The 19,052-nt window shown below is 37.3% G+C and overlaps 1 protein-coding gene across 26 annotated transcripts in view; it reads left to right on the top strand.

Moving 5' to 3' along the window:
- The window catches only part of HECTD1 (HECT domain E3 ubiquitin protein ligase 1), a 64,535-nt gene extending 46,266 nt beyond the window's left edge, over positions 1 to 18,269 (top strand). For 11 of the 26 annotated variants that reach the window (XM_074585074.1, XM_074585067.1, XM_074585066.1 and 8 more), the window contains 17 exons: positions 281 to 502; positions 2,300 to 2,433; positions 4,349 to 4,505; positions 5,381 to 5,603; positions 8,098 to 8,152; positions 8,395 to 8,577; positions 8,921 to 9,131; positions 9,214 to 9,299; positions 10,466 to 10,593; positions 12,488 to 12,689; positions 12,835 to 12,972; positions 13,226 to 13,833; positions 14,912 to 14,990; positions 15,102 to 15,195; positions 15,498 to 15,648; positions 16,791 to 16,935; positions 17,316 to 18,269. In XM_074585074.1, the coding sequence (XP_074441175.1) occupies positions 281 to 502; positions 2,300 to 2,433; positions 4,349 to 4,505; positions 5,381 to 5,603; positions 8,098 to 8,152; positions 8,395 to 8,577; positions 8,921 to 9,131; positions 9,214 to 9,299; positions 10,466 to 10,593; positions 12,488 to 12,689; positions 12,835 to 12,972; positions 13,226 to 13,833; positions 14,912 to 14,990; positions 15,102 to 15,195; positions 15,498 to 15,648; positions 16,791 to 16,935; positions 17,316 to 17,453 (2,954 nt within the window). In that variant the 3' untranslated portion in view covers positions 17,454 to 18,269. The remainder of the gene's footprint in view (positions 1 to 280; positions 503 to 2,299; positions 2,434 to 4,348; positions 4,506 to 5,380; positions 5,604 to 8,097; positions 8,153 to 8,394; positions 8,578 to 8,920; positions 9,132 to 9,213; positions 9,300 to 10,465; positions 10,594 to 12,487; positions 12,690 to 12,834; positions 12,973 to 13,225; positions 13,834 to 14,911; positions 14,991 to 15,101; positions 15,196 to 15,497; positions 15,649 to 16,790; positions 16,936 to 17,315) is intronic. The other 15 variants (XM_074585088.1, XM_074585087.1, XM_074585077.1 and 12 more) reach the window with 3 other exon arrangements.
- The last annotated feature ends 783 nt before the right edge of the window (positions 18,270 to 19,052 follow it).

Genomic DNA, 19,052 nt, shown 5'->3' with positions numbered 1-19,052 from the left:
TAAGTAATTTCAGATTTACAGTGGGGTTTGGGGATTTATTTAATAAAATTGTTTTAAATGTATGCAAGGGAATATGCTCAGAAGCGGACATCTGCATTGTAGCGTGCACTTTTAAAATGAGAAACCCTTCCCCTTTAGTCTGTTATTCTTTATTGTAAAATAACACATCTGATAATTTTTCAACCCCAAATATATTTTTCAAGACAGGACTCATGCATGTAAATTGTACTCTTCAAGTCATCAAATCATTTATTTTATCTTACCATATCTTTATCTATAGCTTCTCCTCTTATGGGTGCCCAAAGTTTTCCTAATCTGACTACAACTGGTACCACATCAACAGTGACCATGTCTACATCCAGTGTTACTAGCAGCAGCAATGTAGCTACAGCAACTACAGTTTTATCTGTTGGTCAGTCGCTTAGTAATACCCTAACTACTAGCCTAACATCAACATCTAGTGAGAGCGATACAGGTCAGGAGGCAGAATATTCTTTATATGGTAAGTTTCATTTTTAAATGAACATAAGCAGACTTCCCATTAATGATTTTTTTTCCTTTTCTCCTGTTGTTATGATTTTTCTCATGTAGTAGTTTATTTACTGAAAAGTATTTGAAAGTTGAGCTGTTCCTATGTTACTAGTTCTGTAAGGCAGTAAGTAAAATAATGTTAAAATAGTAGTATTTCCTTATGTTATCAGGTCTTTATTTTCACCAGTTTCTATCCCCCATTATTATTATTGTTATTATTGTTGTTTGTTTATTTATTTATTTAGGCACTTAATCTTTTCATTATTATTATTAGTAGTATGGTTTATTTAGACACTTAATCATTTCCTTAATCAAATGAGTGTAGTATCTAATGTAGTTTACATATGACCCTCTAATGAAAAATCAGAACGCTCCTTCTCATTTGTTGTATAGGCATGATGCATGCTCAGTATGAGGTACCTTGTATTACTCAGTGATTGAAAAACCTCCACTATTAGGCACGTTATATACTTAAAATAGTATATGAGGTTACAGGTAACTCAATACCATAATAGTATTTGCAAACAATTGGAAAGAACACAGAAATGAAAACAACTTGCAGAATGGAGTGAAATGATTTGAGGGAACAAAATCCAGAGTAACGTGGGCACTATACGCTAGAAACAGACATTAGGACACAATTTGTTTGCAGGATATGAATAGTGTGAAAGACGATTTAGTTACCTAGATAACTAGGCTGATAATATCTAGGAATTAAGTTGATGTAATGAAGTCAAGAAAAACCTGGACTAGATATGGGAAAATACGTAAAGGTTTTTGGATTGTGAGATGTTCTCGAAAGAGGAGATACTTGGTTTGTTTAAAATTTGATTGGATTAAGTTTGTGTTCTATTTTGTTGCCTCTCCTCAAGCCTGTTGAAATTACTTGAAAAATATCTGGTAATTTCAATGGATATTGGAATTGAGCTGCTTGGAAGCAGTCGATTAAGATATATGCATATGCCATCTCCCTTTATTCTTTTAATTTTTAAGTCTCATTTGGTATTTTGAACGCGTGAAAAGTCTTAAAATATATCACAAACAACTGGGTAAACAGTTACCTTAAAGTTTCTGTTGAGGTGTTGGCAACAATTCGAAGGGTGTTTGGGTGGTACAAATAGTTTATATGTGTATAGAAAAATGTAGAAGTTCAAAGATTCATCCCAGTCCACCCTGGATTGTTGTGAATGTCTTTTCTGGTGTTGGGGGGGTTGATTTTTAAGTTTTAGTGCTAGGTGGGTGAAATTGAACTTCATATCTGTCTTCAGCTCCTTGTTACAGAAACTAATTAGCAAATGAATCTTGAAAAATCTCACTTTAAAATGTTTATTTTGAATGTCCTTTACATTTTAATTTGAGGTCTAAGCCATACATTCTTAGTGGAAATTACATTGCTAACCTGTTTTTAAAATTAAGTAAACATAGAATCAGACAGTATACATTTGCGTACCATTTTTTCATGATCTTTTGTAATTTAAAATAAGTTTAATTATAAAATATTTGATACAAGCCAATGAGAAACTGATCGCTCTTGCTGATCACTCTTAATTATACAAGTATTAAGTACTACTTTTGTCAGGTGTGTGCTTTTATCACAGCTTTCATTCTTATTATGCCATAAGCAATGTTTTAGTTCTGTCTTTTTCTTGTTTAAGTGAGATTTGTTTTTTCACTGTTCTCAATGCTCCTGTTCTTTGATTTTCGAAACTTTGCTTTAAAAGTTGTTCTTTCTTTTTGTTCTGTATGTAAATATATATGTGTATTATAGATTTTCTTGATAGCTGCCGAGCTAGTACTCTGCTGGCAGAGTTAGATGATGATGAGGATCTACCTGAACCAGATGAAGAAGATGACGAAAATGAAGATGATAACCAAGAAGATCAAGAATATGAGGAAGTTATGGTACAGTATAATTAGCATAGGTGATATCTTAATTAACTAACAGATGCAATAAAAATCCACAGATTTTTTTTTTTTTGGCAATATGGGGTCCTAGCTATAATCTGTCCATTAATTAAAACAAATTTATTTAGATTTCGGACTACTAGTTTGGAATACGTATCTATTAACAGTCTAAATGAAATGCCAAGGTTAAGATCATGTTATATGTTTCAGGGGTTGCAAACTGAATACTACTTAATGAAGACAGTTCATTGTCCCTTTCCCCATTCTTGCATATATTTCAAGTATTAAGAAAGCTGTTTCTCATGCATTCAAATGAACATGATAAAATTGCAACACCTCACTAGATAGGACAGCTAACAGGGCAGTTCCCTTTCTGTACGGATTTGATTGTACCACCTTCAGCATTTATTCCAGAGAAGAGTGGTTTTGAACATTAGCACACCTTGAGACCTTATAGGTCAGAATTAACATCTTACAAACAGCCTGGGAACAAGTTGACAGACAGTAGAAATGATGGATCCACTAGTTCACTGGCTGATGAAATGGTATAATTTTGTGGGTAGGCCGCTGAATTTAATACTGTATGCTGTAATAATACAGTTGTGGGATGTGTTTAACTGTGTGAAGCAAACTAATAATTTAAATATGCTAGAAGAAATCTCTCTCTTTTTTTTTTTTTTTTTTTAATTTAAAAAAAAAAAGGCAAGGCAGAAGCCAGCAGGTTAGTCCACATAGGTCTTGCCTACATTATTGTTAGTTCTGGCTTTTCATTTGGTTCTTCTTTAGTGGTATGATGCATTCTTGGTCTTCTACCACCATTGAAGTGATCAGAATGGATATTGCAAGGTCTAAGAGGAAAAATACAAGATGCTAATTTAATGTTTATTACATAAACGTAAATATTGTTTTATGGAATTATAGAAACTTCCACTTGTAACTAATATGCACAATTTTTAGTCATTTGAAGCAGAATAATTAGCATTTTAACCTACTGTGATTATGCTTTTAATAGAAACTCAAGTACATTTCTAAATATTTTATTTCACCTTCTGCACAAAAATATGAAGTTAGGAATGTAAAAGCCAGTACTAATGGGTCTACAGTGCAAACAATAACCTTAGTTTGTAGATTGTTGATCACTTTTCAGAAATTATTAGATGGAGTTACTATTGTTGTTCATGGGAAGAAGCAGAAATACCTAAATAGTCTTTGTTTAAGGTTACACAGCAAGAATCAGATCTGGAAAAGAAAATTTTCCTTTTGTGAGTTCCAGTACTGTTCCCTCTGATGTACTATGTAATTCTTCTCAATGAGGAGTTGAACAGATTAAAAACTTGTAGAAAAGTCATAAGCAATTAATACTTATTAAGGCTTATTGAAAATTAGATTTCTTCACACCATAATAGTTACAGTGTTTTGGTGTTTGTTGTAATTTCTGGATAAAACACATAAACATTATATATCAATATATGTACACACTTTCAAAAAAAACACTTCTTGGTTTCAGAAAAGTTAATGTGTGTATTTTGACATCATTGATTTTATTTGAACCTTCGATATTCTAAAGTTTGTGGAAAAGACAAAATATCTACATCAGGTTTGCTGGTCTACAATAGTCTGTATTTCCCTATGTTCTGGTGCTTCATGGAAATTTTCGTTCTTTACAGAAATTGTAAATACACCTATTGTAAGGTTAGCCCGTTTATGTTGATTTCTGTATATCTGTGGTTTTGATAATTCTTTGATTCCTGCTTGACCAGTTAAATGGAACTAATACTGTTATGTGCCAGCTTTGATATCTTTTGTGTCAATTTTAGTTTACATGACTGCTGTGTTCCCTAACTAACTTTTAAATTTTTGATCAAATGATTCTTTGTAGCAGAACCTAAAAAACAACTACATTTTTATTTAGGAAGAAGAGGAGTATGAAACCAAAGGAGGCCGTAGAAGAACATGGGATGATGATTATGTACTGAAACGGCAGTTTTCTGCTCTGGTTCCTGCTTTTGACCCAAGACCTGGTCGTACTAATGTTCAACAGACAACTGACCTAGAAATCCCTCCACCAGGTACGCTGACAAGACATTTGTGATACTTGACGTGGCTTTAGGATGGAGACTCGCTGTTAAAGGCCCATTGGGCTCTGGGGATCCTATCACTATTAACCAGTACGACATGCTTTTGTGACTGTGTGGGTTTCTCTGTTTGAATGAGAGTTTCATCTACCTCTGCAGGTAAAAGCATTATTGAGGGAAAAGTAAATTAAGTGCTGTGTGAAATAAGCATTATTTTTTATTTTTTATTATTTTTATTATTATTTATTTTTTATTATTAAATTTATTATAATTATCAGATTACTGATAAACCTGGTTCCACCTGCAAGGAATAATCTGTGTGTTGAGCTGCCCAGACTAGCTTTGATTGGACAGGGCGTGTTGAAACTGTCCAAAGCAGAGGCAAAGGGAAAGTTAGTACAGTTATTGAGCAGTCCGTATGACTGCACCTGATCTTGCTCCTTAGTTCATTCTTGTTTAGCAGCGCGAGTGTAGTCAATGTTCATTACAGAAAGGACTATGTAGGTTTTGCTTACGTGGAAATGAGCTGTTTGTTGATTTTGATGAACTGAAATGAGTTAATATAACAGGAAGATACTGTGTATGAAAAGAAGAATGAATGTGCTGTGATAGTATTAAAGGAGATGTTATCAAGACGTAATCATCAATAGGGATTTCAAAAATACCTGTTAGCTTTACTTACATAAAGAAGTGGTGCAGTTACAGCCCTTAGATGAAGTTCATAGTTACAACTCGGTATCGTCTCTTTAGCATGTATGCAGGAAGACTTCATGCTTCCTTATTGAGCCACTTTATTATGTTTAAGCCAACTTGTCATGCATTATATATATTTTATATTAACTTCTTCTCAAATGATTTTTCACATGCAGGTACCCCGCATTCAGAACTCTTGGAAGAGGTTGAGTGCATGCCTTCACCACGTTTAGCACTCACCTTGAAAGTTTCAGGACTTGGAACAACTCGAGAAGTAGAACTGCCCCTAACAAACTTTCGATCTACCATCTTTTACTATGTACAGAAATTGTTACAGCTTTCCTGTAATGGCAATGTGAAATCTGACAAACTTAGACGTATTTGGGAGCCAACATACACGTAAGCTCTGAAGTTTGTTATTCTGTGTAGAGAACACTGTGACCAATTAGGAAGTGGGTGTGAATCAATGTTTTCTTCCTCCTCTGTAGGAAGCAATGCTAGAATTAGTTTTTCTTGCATTTATGTCGGAATGTCCTTACTGGTTTTAAAGCTAGTGCTGTGACTACAAAACCAAAAAAATCATAATCTCTAATGCTCAACTGTGACTTGTTAATAATATTTCAAAAGTCAAGCAATTGACCAAGAGAGCAGAATTTGGTCTGCTTAGGAATTTGCTTGAAAGAATCCCATGGGGATTTAATCCTAGAGAGGAGAGAGGTCCAGGAGAGATGATTGATTTTTCAAGGATTGCTTCCTCCACGCTCAGGAGCAATCCATCCCAGTGTGTGGAAGTCAGGCAGAGGCAGTAGGAGACCTCTGTAGATGAACAAGAAACTCCCAACAGAATGCAAAACATAAAAAGGAAGCATGCAAGAGGTGGAAGAAGGGTCAAGTGACCCAGAGTTATGGGGTCAGGAAAGCCAAAGCCCATCTGGAGTTGAATATGGTGAGGGGTGTGAAGGGCAAAAGGTTAGGGAACACTTAAAGAAACAGGACATACAAGTCCGTGGGATCCAATGGGATGCACCCCCAAGAGCTGGCCACTCTTGCTTATCTTTGAAAGATCATGGTGATTGGAAGACATTTGATCTAGGGAACTACAGACTAGTCACCCTCTCCTTCATCCCTGGAAAGGTGACAGCAGTAGTCCTGGAAACCATTTTCAAACAATGAAGGACAAGAAGGTGATTGGGAGTAGGTGGCATGGATTTATGAAGAGGAAATCATTCTTAACCAATCTAATAGCTTTCTATGATAAGATGACTAGCTCAGTGGATGAGGAGAAAACAGCACGTTATTTTCTTTAACAAGGCTTTCAACACTTCCTCCCTCCTTGACAAACTAGTAATGTATTGACTAGATAGTGTCTGAAAACTGCCTGAACTGCCAGGCTCAGATGGTTGTGATCATTGATATGAAGTCCAGCTGGACTGGTCATTAGTGGTGTACCCCAAAAGGGTCGATACAGGGTCCAGTACTGTTTAACATGTACATTAATGGGCTGTATGATGGGACAGAGCAGACCCTCAGCAAGCTTGCAGATAACAAAAACTGGGAGGAATCATTGTTGCACCAGACGGTTGTGCTGCCATTCTGAGAGACCTCATCAGGCTGGAGAAATGGGCAGACAGGAACTTCATGAAGTTCCACAAAGGGAAATGCAAAGTCTAGCAGCTGGGGAGAAATAGCCACATGTGCTGGTACAGGCTGGAGGCCAACTGGCTGGAAAGCAGCTTGGTGGAAAAGGCCCTGAGAGTCTCGGTGGACATAAAGTTGAACACGAGCCAGCTACGCACCCCGGCAGCAAAGAAGGTCAGCAGCATCCTGGTCTGCATTAGGAAGGTTGAGGGAAGTGATCTTTCCCCTCTGCTCGGCGCTGATGAGACACATCTGGAGTGCTGTGTCCAGTTCAGGGCTCCTCGGTACGAGAGAGACATGGACATGGGAGTGAGTCTAGCAAAGGGCCACTAGGATGATTAACGGGCTTAAAGCATCTGTCGTACAAACAGAGTTGGAGAGATCTGGGACCGTATAGCCTGGAGAAAAAACAGCTCCTGGGATCTTACCAGTGTGTATGAATACCTGATGGGAGAAGATAAGGAAGATAGAGCGTAGACTCTTCTTTGTGAAAGGACAAGCAGAAAATGCCTGAAACTGAAATACGAGAGATTCCATTTAAACATAACGTATGAGCAGGGGCATTGGACTAGGACTCCAGAGGTCCCTTCCAACTTCAACTATTCTCTCTACCCTAATTTGACCTTACTTGCTTCATAGTAATAGGCAGAAATTATAAGGCTACATGATTTCCATTTACTATACCCACGTCACTTCTGTCATACTAGAAAAATAGCCTATATGAAAGCAAGAACTGCAGTAAGGTGGTTGCAGGGGTTTTTAACTTCGTATTTTAGATTTCAGCAGCGCTCAGGTGTGCTGCACCTATTTTCTGAGTTGCCTTGTGCCAAAAATTGTGTGCTGTAACTGTTTTCTAGTTAGAAAGCATGAGAAATAGTTGTAAATGTGCGTATCTCCTAAGTTAACACACAGCAAACTACCCTAGAACTTCAAAATTTCAAAGAGCTGGTGCATGTGTAGTGACAAACCTAAAGTTGGTTTGGGAAACTTGCACAATGAGGCTTCTTTGTCAAACCTCACCTAAGGAAACGTAAATTAAATACTTTGCAAGATAAATATCGACATCATGAAACTTAAATGTGAGTTTAAGAACTTTGCTGCATCAGGGTATCCCCGATGTTCTCTGCAGCAAAGAGCAGCTGGTTTACATCGTGTTATCTAAATGTCATTGATGTCTAACAAGTCAATGTATAACTTCAGAATTTAGAGGATGTGCTCTGAGTATGAAATATTAACTCATTGTTTTGATATCTAGAATCATGTACAGAGAAATGAAGGATTCTGATAAAGAGAAAGAAAGTGGAAAAATGGTAAGACTTACTTCTATGCCTTTGTTTATGTTTTTATGTCTGTTTAAACAAAAGCAAAACAAATCTTATTGCAGTTTTTGAAATGCTACATTAAAAAAACTAACAGTTTTCAGTTACTTAAAGAATATGAGTGAGTATATTTGTAAATGCATGCTCCTTTAAAAAAGGCAATATGTAATGCATGTGAAATCTTGAAGACTTTACAATCAGGAAAAACCAACATTTGGTGGTTCCTGTTGTAGGGTTGCTGGTCAGTAGAGCATGTGGAGCAGTACCTTGGCACTGACGAATTACCAAAGAATGACTTGATAACCTACCTGCAGAAGAATGCAGACTCAGCTTTCCTGCGCCACTGGAAATTAACCGGCACTAATAAAAGTATTAGGAAAAACAGAAATTGTTCCCAGCTCATAGCTGCATACAAGGTATATATCTGCATCCAAACTGTTTTTATTATGAATGGCTGTGTGCTTTGTTTTGCAGCTTTAAAGGTTCCTCTGGAGGAGGGATATGACATGGATAGGAAAGTGGAATGTTCACATGCCAATATCAAGTTTAGGTTTTGCTGCTGCTTTTTTTTAATGTCTTCTGTTAAATATAGTCGTGTTAAAATGCATTTGAATCATGATTTGAACCATCCACAGTTTAACTAAGTGTTCAGGTTAAACACAGAAATCATTCTGATTTTTCACATCATTAACTTGGAGCGCGCAGCCCTAAAGATAGTAACACACACAGTTTTCATTCTTAACAATTCTTTTTTTACAGGATTTTTGTGAACACGGATCAAAATCTGGATTAAGTCAAGGGGCCATTTCTACTCTTCAAAATTCTGATATCCTTAGTTTGGCAAAGGAACAACCTCAGGCCAAAGCTGGTAGTGGGCAGAACTCCTGTGGAGTAGAAGACGTTCTGCAGTTACTTCGCATTTTGTATATAGTTGCCAGTGACCCTTACACAGCACGAACTTCTCAAGAAGGTAAGTTAGTTATCCAGCAGAGCTTCTCAAATGTTTTAATGAAAACAAAATAAAGGAAAAAATTCTCTCTTGATATTTTCAGAAGGAGATGAGCATCCTCAGTTCAACTTTCCACCAGATGAATTCACAAGCAAAAAAATTACTACAAAAATTCTGCAACAGATTGAGGTATTATATTAATATATTATGCACAATGTATATATGTAATATTGTTTTTAAGACTCTATTATGCTCTTCCTTACTTTGACTGTTTGAAATTACTAGGTTTTTTGCCATTTTGACTTTTGAATTGTTTCATGCAGTATTTACTTCCTTGTACTGTGGATGAGTAAATTCTGGTAAGAACAGGCTACTCTGAATAAAAACATACCAAGAAAAAAGTTGTAATAGAATTGTATCTTTTGGTTTTGAAGAATAATTTTTTTTTTTCTGCACCAGACATCAGCGTTACCATGTAGTGAATGTATATATGTCTGCCTGATAATATTGTAACAAAGGTAATTAATTGTGTTAGGGTTCACAAATGTTTCGCTGTTTATAAATTCCACATCAAGCTTTCAAAAATAGCATGTAGAAAACATATTCCTGGTATCAGGTTAGTTAGGTGTGTTACAAGGAAAACTTTAAGATGTAGTTCTTAAGTAGAACTACATTTTCTTCACCAAAGATTTAAAGAAGATGAAGATTCTTGACTTGCTTGGCTCCTGTGTGATTTTTGAGTTGTCTGCTTTTTTTTTTTATTACCGTTAAGTTGCTCTAATTATTAAGTTTAAAAAAAAAAAAGTTCCGTTTTTAGTGTTTTTTAAAGGCTGTTCAAGCACCCCCAGTATCGTTGCAGTAATAATTTCTGCAGTCTTTTTCTATTATACTTGTATTTTAGAAGGGACTGTAGTAATATTTCAGTGGGGATCATCTTTACTACCATCAAGTTTCTTTCCTGTCTTCTGATATTGAGGAGGTAGTATCTAATCGCTTTGGGGCAAAACTCAGAGGTAATTGTATACTCGGACCTCCCCACAGTGCTTTGAGTAGTACATTATCCCAGGGATTTGCTACGGCTTTTTGTGTGTTTGTGCCACAGCACCTTGTGTCCGCTTTGCAGTCCTAGAAACTCTGTGATCCTTTCATTCACAGCACTTAAAAAATAAAGGAAAAAAAAAAAGGCAGTTGCTGAGAAGGAAGAAACTTCTCAAGCAGAGGTGAAATCTCTGTACTTGAGTGTATTGGGTGTCTGTGTACTTAGCTACAAACTTCTTGGGACAACCTGAGAATAATATTAGAAAACACTTTTTTTTTTTCCTTTTTTTCTTTTTTCTCCTTGCATGAAACTCCAGGAACCCTTGGCACTAGCCAGTGGAGCTTTGCCAGACTGGTGTGAGCAGCTAACAAGCAAGTGTCCTTTCTTAATTCCATTTGAAACAAGGCAGTTGTACTTCACATGCACAGCATTTGGAGCATCAAGGTAAAAAAAAATAAATAAAATCAAGACTGCTTCCTTTTTTTTTTAATGTAATAGGTTTTTTTAATTGCTATTTCACAGAAGGACCTTGTCCTAACAAGACAGATTTTACTTGCCAAATGTAAAGCATTTTAGACAGTAGAAAAAAAAGGAGAGAAGATGGAAAACTTCAGATAGACTTTTGGACACTTGAAACATTTCTTGTTCCTTGCGTTAGAGGTTTATGCTGAGTAGCCTACCTTCTGTTTGATAGTATTCAGGAAATTCCTTTGAAGAAATTTCATTTTTCAACTGTAGCTGAAGACTTGCTCATCTACCTCTAGCTAGGTTATCATGTCAGGCAGTAATTCAGCTGGGTTGCAGTTCGTTGCATAAAGGAGTAAGAAGCAAAATAAAAAACATTCTGAAAATAAATGTGAATTAAATGTTTTTGAAAGCATACACCAAAGCACATATCTCTTATTTTTATAGTTCTACAATGGATAGGTCATTGTTTGTTTTGGCTCATTTGGTTTTAATTCACTAAAGTCTTAATAAAATAGACAAAATCTAGCAAAAAGATGCGATTTTGAAAGTCAGTGTTAGCTGCATAATGAAACGGTAACAAAGCCAGACAAAACATTTAAGCATACCCTCTAAAGTGTTTTGTTACCTAGGAATCTGTAATATTTTGACTGCAGGAGTAACTTACCTTGAGAGGATGTAGGCAGTGTAAACACTTTTGCCACCTTTTATGTAATGAGAAGTATTAATTAGTTTTTGTGGAGTTTCTTGGCTAGCTTTGTTTCTTTGTTTTCCAAAGAGGAAGAAAAGTGTAGAGGGTTGCAAAAATTACGGTTGTCTCTACTATGCAGTAGAAATGCCTCATGAAGAGCGTAAAATGACGCATTTAAAAAGAAAGAAAAAGGAAGTGAAGAAAAGGTATTGTCTTGCAAGACATCAATTGAAATCTTAGTATGGAAAAATAGAACTTCTGTAAGAATAGGCCAGAAAACTGGACCGTGTGTGTTTGGTTTTTCTTTTTGAAAAAAAGTAATGTTTTAGAAAAACTATGTTCTGAAGGGAACCTTCAGGAACCATTGCATGGTATTTACTTGGCAAGCACAGAGCTTTCTTAAGCTCTTAAAGTACTGGAAATAGTTCTTAAAACTCATATACTCTACATGAACTCCATGTGAACACGCACCTGGGCATGTACGCTCTCTCTCCGAGTCTGTCGTGACACTTGACCATACTTGTGAAACAACCAGCAGATGGTAGCTTTGTCGATAGGTTATTGCTGCTTACGTGACAATACATACAAGAATTTTGACCTTTGACTTCATGTAGGTACTGCTGTTAAAGGCATCTGTTCTTCCTTCACCGATACAGGTCTATACGTGGATGATGGCACTTCGGCTTTGGTTCTTTGTGTCTCTAATAAGTGTCTAAGTAAATCTTGCTGTAAAACTTGGTCAGTATCAATGGGGTGATATACAACTGCCCTGCAGTATATAATACAAGTTGTAATAAGTGTCTATAAAAAGTTTTGAGCATCTGTGATTAAAAAGTACTACGGTAAATGCTGCCCTCTATTCATCCCACTGTAATTTGAAAACTATACTAATGAATTGTATGTTTTCATTGGTGCTGTCTACTACCTCAGAAGAAGTTAGGGTTGGCCCTTCATAGTAATCAAAAATTATTTAGTTTGCTAAACTCATAAAATATGACGCAGTCCATATTTGGGCATTTCAGATATTTCTGAGAAATACTTTGGTATATAATAAAAAAAAATAAAAAAAATTAGAAGGTAAATCCATACTTAACCAGGTGACTTTTTCTTAGTGACTACTTTCAAATTTTATTGCTGATAGATGTTGAAGTTTTAAACAACTGGGTTTTGGGTTTTTTTCAGAGCAATTGTATGGCTACAGAACAGACGTGAAGCCACCGTTGAACGGACAAGGACCACAAGCACGGTGCGACGGGATGATCCAGGAGAATTCAGAGTTGGACGCCTCAAACATGAAAGAGTGAAAGTTCCGCGAGGTGAATCCTTGATGGAATGGGCAGAAAATGTCATGCAGATTCATGCAGACAGAAAATCTGTTCTAGAGGTAAAGCATATCTGCCTAGCCAGAGCGAGGTTAGATAGCTATTTCTAACGTACTGGCCGGGATATTGAATATCCTGTTCCATAATCAACACTGAACACTTCACTAGGATTTTCTTGTATTATTAATATTCTTTATGTTTTTCTAGGTTGAATTTTTAGGGGAGGAAGGAACAGGCCTGGGTCCTACCTTGGAATTTTATGCTTTGGTGGCAGCAGAATTTCAGAGGACAGATTTGGGAGCTTGGCTTTGTGATGACGATTTTCCAGATGATGAGTCTCGTCAGGTATATTTCACTTTGCATTTTAAACCGAGTACTTGAGTAAAAGAAAAACGAGCTAGATACCCAGGAAGGGAAGAACACGTGATCAGTGAGCAGCCACTCGTCATGGTCAAGAATGACCACTCTGCTCCACAGCTTGCCTCCTTACCTGTTCTCTTTTTAAGGAGAAGTAGAGTGTAAGAAGTTTAACAGCACAGATATGTAATAAAATTTACCCTTAGCAACGTCAGCTTTTTTTGTGTGTCTCTTAAATCAGGTTGATATTGGTGGTGGATTGAAACCCCCGGGCTACTATGTGCAGAGATCGTGTGGACTCTTCACAGCACCATTCCCGCAAGATAGTGATGAGCTTGAAAGAATAACCAAACTCTTTCATTTCCTTGGAATTTTCTTGGCTAAATGCATTCAGGACAATAGACTGGTGGATTTACCCATTTCAAAGCCTTTTTTTAAACTCATGTGTATGGGGGATATTAAGAGTAACATGAGTAAGTTGATATATGAATCACGGGGTGACAGAGACTTGCACTGTACTGAAAGTCAGTCGGAGGCTTCTACGGAAGAAGGGCACGATTCCTTGTCAGTAGGAAGTCTGGAAGAAGACTCCAAGTCGGAATTCATTCTTGATCCACCAAAACCTAAACCTCCTGCCTGGTTTAATGGGATTTTAACATGGGAAGACTTTGAATTAGTAAATCCCCATAGAGCTAGGTTTCTAAAAGAAATTAAGGACCTTGCAATTAAAAGGCGTCAAATTCTAAGCAACAAAAGTCTGTCAGAAGATGAAAAGAACACAAAACTACAGGAATTAATGCTGAAGAATCCATCAGGTTCGGGGCCTCCGCTTAGTATAGAGGATTTGGGGTAAGAGTTTTCATATTTATTTATAAATATGCACACAGTGTTGTGTTAGAGACAAATGTTAACACATTTAATTAAAAACTAAGATTTCTTCATTTTAAATAGTACCGTTGTGAGGGGGAGTCGTCAGAGATGCAGCAAGATCCAGTTTGCCATCTGTGGCTACATTCTTGTTCCTTAGTTTGAGGTTTTTCTCTTCTCGCTTGCTCAGTTTCCTAGGGTTTAAACTTAAATGTGGCTGCGCTGCAATGCCGTATGACTCTAGAAACACCCAAATACTTGTAAAAACCTTAAGAAAAGTGTGAATCAGTAACTTCTTTGCTATGATAACTATTGAAATCTATCAAGTTTTTTGGAGAGACAGATTGAAGTTTCAGACTGTGTTAACAGACGTGCAGTGTTTGAATCCACCTTCACTCAGAACACTTGCTAAAAGTTAGCAAATGTTAAAGCCGTGAAAGTGCTCATACCATTGTAAAACTTGTGTCAGGACGTCACCTTTTGTAGTTTTGAATTATTTATTCTGAAATAACAAGTTTTTCTACCGTTAATATTACGGGCTATTTGTTAAAATCAGGATGTGCCCGAAGGATTGCATAGTCCGAGTTCAGTAACTGCTTATGGCCCTGCGGGCTGCAGCACGGCTTGTTGCAGAGAGAGAGAGCAAGTAGCACCGTTGAAGGGCCTAAACGTTAAGCGGCTCTGTAGCTGTTCGTGCTGGAATTAATGTAGAGGATTTTTTGAGTTTGTGAACTGAATTAAACAGTTTGCGTAGTTTTGAAGCTGATAATTTAAAGATAGCAAACTCTGTGAAACTTTCAAGGGTTATCAAATCCAAATAAATAGCAGGTGAGTACATGCACCAGAGATTTGAATCACGTATTATCTGTGCAGTCCGTTACTAATTGTAGTTCTCTAATGTGGTACCACTCTTCGTGTGTATACAAAATGATCCACAAATAACGGTTTCAAATGTAGTGAGATGCTGTCGGGTGGGGGGGGTGCAGCTTATAAATGTGGTGTATTTGCAAAAGCAGTAGCAGATTTGTTTCCGATTGGTAACTATCTTTGTGTTTTGAAGTCTAAATTTTCAGTGTTGCCCATCGTCCAAAGTATATGGGTTTACAGCTGTCGATCTCAAGCCAGGCGGTGAAGATGAGGTAAGGAAACATCCTACCTTTACAATTCTAACAGCAGTTAAATTTTTACTGTCTTGGAGGTTACTCTAATGCAAAGTGAATTCTTACAGTATTTATCTGTTGTCTTTGCAGACTGTAACCATGGATAATGCAGAGGAATATGTAGATCTCATGTTTGACTTCTGCATGCATACTGGTATACAGAAACAGATGGAGGCATTCAGAGGTAATTTTAAATATGGCAGAATGTATATGCAGTCGGGAGGACTAATCGATGTTCAGGGTGTGCTGGTTTAAAGTGGTGGCATAGACCGGCTTTCAAAAACAAACTTCTAAATGAATCTTGCAGTAGATACTCATTTCACAACACCTTTGCATTAGTTGTGCCATTTTTAGTCTTGAAGAGGTTTCGTTTAACTTAATTAAGAAACTGGTGGTTGATTCTGGGTTGATTAAAATATAATTGAAAAGCTGACGTTATTTTATAAACATTGTTTTGATTATAACTCTATCTTGTGTAAATTAAAGATGGCTTCAACAGAGTCTTCCCAATGGAGAAGCTGAGTTCCTTCAGCCATGAAGAAGTTCAGATGATTCTTTGTGGAAATCAATCGCCGTCTTGGGCAGCTGAGGATATCATCAATTATACGGAACCTAAACTGGGATATACACGAGATAGGTACTTACATTCTGAGTGGTTTCAAAACAGTAGCTAAAAATTAAGTGATAAAAAGTCCACAATATTTATTAGATGAAGATGCCAAATTGGATGGGATTGGTGGTCACAGAAGAGCAAATGATTGTCTAACAGTACATGAAATAACCATATACGTTACAACAGATAAGTTAAAAGGTGCTTGGTGTTTTTGTGATGAGAGAGGATAAAAAAAATTAAAATCCTGAAATGTGAACAACTAGTGGAAATTAATGGCAACTAACTAGTAATACAGGTTATTAAAAATCGCATTTTAGAGTTTATACTTTCATCTGTGGTGGTGTTTATAATTTGTTTGGTTGGGTACGGTTATTATTTGTCCCTTATTTCTTTCTCTTCGAGTCTAATTACGAAAGGAAATGTACTTAGCAGGGAACAAACATGCTGGTGATTGGCTATTGGGAGGTGGTCTCCATGTTTCAGGGTTCGTTAGGTTTTGTTGTTTGTCATGTGTGGTAGCAATAACATACAGATTACTTCTGGAACTGTGTTAGTACAAGCGTGTTGAAGGATCCCAGTCAGTCTTTAAGATGCTGGGTGGAGCGAGTCTTCTCCCCATGCCCGAGGACGCGTTTCAGCTTTCCTCACACCCTCTCCTCCCCCTCGCTCCCTGGGCTCGGCTGGATGGATGACAGAGGGGTTACGTGGAGGATTCCTTGAAGATCTATTGTAATCTGTTTCTCCAGTTTTTCTTACATGAGGGTCTTCTAACAGGATAGAAATCAAATCATATATAAATTGAATTGGCTTTATACTGCAGAAGCGTTTACAGAAAAAGTTTGAAGATTATAGTCAGCTGGATCATTCTTATAGGACAGGTCTGAGCTCTGCCTACTTCTCTACCCATTCATACGCAAGGTTCACAAATAATACTCCGAGATAAGTATAGAGAGAAGTTCTTCTTTACCTACATTTTTCTGTGTAATACTCAGCAAGGAGATTAAAGAAATATTTTTATGGGTTTTATGATGTTTTATTCTTAATATTGAACAGGCACTAGAACCTTACAATGACCGCTTAGATGTGACTAACTCCAGAGAAATGTAAAAAAACACCCAAACACTCTCTTGTAATGTCGCAACTAATTATTTTCATTTATTTTTAAGCCCTGGATTCCTTCGATTTGTGAGAGTCTTGTGTGGTATGTCTTCAGATGAAAGGAAGGCTTTTCTCCAGTTCACCACTGGTTGTTCAACACTCCCACCAGGAGGACTGGCAAACCTACATCCCCGGCTCACCGTTGTGCGCAAGGTACGGCTTCTTCAGGTGGCCCTTCAAACCAGCCTTTTTGGCTTTTGAATGTAATAGTTGCTACATTAAGAAGTAACACTGGTGGGTCTGTATTTTTTTTTTTTGGAGGGGGGAGGTTAATTTATGACACTACGCTAAGCTTTCAGTACTGACCTCTCTTTCAGGTCTGTTCTCTCACTTCATATTTGAATATAAAAGAATTAATGTACATACAAGGTAAATGTAAGTTGGTCTGTAGCTTTCCTGATGCTACTGTTTCTTGACAAGTGGTGTTATGTATGCACGAAATGCCATGAATTAGAGGACCTCACAGCTTCTAACTTGTGTATCGAACGCTGTGAGCGACTGGCGTTAAAAAAAACCTTCGTTCTTTTCCTCAGGTTGATGCTACAGATGCAAGTTACCCATCTGTGAATACCTGTGTGCATTACCTGAAGTTGCCCGAGTATTCTTCCGAGGAGATCATGAGAGAGCGTCTGCTGGCTGCTACAATGGAGAAAGGCTTCCATCTCAACTGAGCCGCTGACTGCAATGCGGGACACGAGAAAGTGTTTTTTTGATACTAGCGAAGCCTCTTGTGTTTGTGTGCAAAAAATATGATCTCCACGCTGTGCTCTGATGAGACTTGCCTTTTTTTTCACCTGTGAGGCTTTAGGAACATGTGGAATAAGTTTGTTAGCTGCTAATGACAAAATAAATCCTTGTAACTACACAGCCAGCAAGAAATTGGCACAGAACACTGTGTGATGCTTCAAGGGCTTGCACAACTGGAAATTAAGGTGGTTCTGTTTGACTGTTCCAAAGAACAGATCATCAGATTTTCAGTGTTCACTGATACAAATTTCTAACAGTGTATTTGTGTAAAGTTTGTCATTTAATACCTTGTACACTACAGTTGCCATCACTGATCCCTGTTTTGCTGGCTTTAAGCTAACTGGTCGGAAACTTGCTTCCTTAAACCTTAGAGTTAACGGGCATCTCCAGCTTTTTCTTTTTTAATGATGCCTGCACTATTGGAGTATTTTAGTGGGTTTTTGCATATAACCATGCACAACTTTTTTTTTTTTTCTTCTTTCAAGTGGGAATATATTTTGATTTCTCAAATGCCCTGCTATAAAGATCAAATCCTTAAGTGTGTTTGTGCAGCTCAACAATAAAGCTATTAAAAAAACACTGGTTCCTAGTGCAAGGCACACTTAAAGCAAGTTTTACTTTTGGTTGTATTTTCTTTGTATATTATAAACATTTATTTAACTTGTTGCAGTTTGAAGTTTAAAAAAACCACCAATGTGTAAGCTCAAAAGTAATCATTAAAATGTTTGCAACATATAAAACTGGCTCCTGAATACTTCACTAATACTTCATGTTATTGAATCTCTGTACGTGTTCTGACCAATGTGCCATACCTTTTTCAAGGTTTAGAAGAACTGCGTGGCGATAATTGATCTCACAAGCCCATCTCTGTGCTCAAGTCATTGCGAAATGATACATCTAAGTACTTGATACCAGAAAAGAAAAATTATGATTTTAGTTGAATGTGTGTGGTGAGTTTTGCTCTGTGCCAGTTCTCTTTGGTAACAACCTTTGCTTGCACCATTGCTGAGCGAGGACTTGCCAGAAGCTTCTGCCTCACACATACAAACCAGGTTGATGCCAGATTTCTTTTCGTAGCATTATTCACGGGGTTTTACAGGCATCATCTTGAAATTTTCCCCAATGCAAAATTGAAAGGGAATCTCCACCCGCCCACCTCCCCCCGTGCCTATTGGGCTTCAACAAAACAGTTGAATAAACCTCGTGTGTCAGTATCTGCTCCAGATCCAATGTCAGTGTGGTTTTTTGAATGTGTTACTATTTTAAAGGTATGTGGACTATTCCCCCACATAACACTTAACACTCTGCTCCTTAGACCCTGCTTTCTAGGTGCAATATGGATGTGAGCGTTATGTGCTTTCGCACGTAAAGCTCGATATCCAGTGGGGGATCTGAAGAAGGAGCCAGATACCTGAATTCTAGAAAGGTAGGTGATGTTAAGCTCGGATTGGTAACTCTTCAGTGACTTCCAGCGTAGCGTACAGGTACGAGTCGGCGTGTTGTACGCCTGGGAATACAAGTTA

The sequence above is a fragment of the Larus michahellis genome, chromosome 4 (assembly GCF_964199755.1).
Source record: "Larus michahellis chromosome 4, bLarMic1.1, whole genome shotgun sequence".
NCBI classification, from domain to species: Eukaryota; Metazoa; Chordata; class Aves; order Charadriiformes; family Laridae; genus Larus; species Larus michahellis.
Note: the sequence above shows the minus strand (reverse complement) of the source record. Positions and strands in the feature narration are given on the sequence as shown.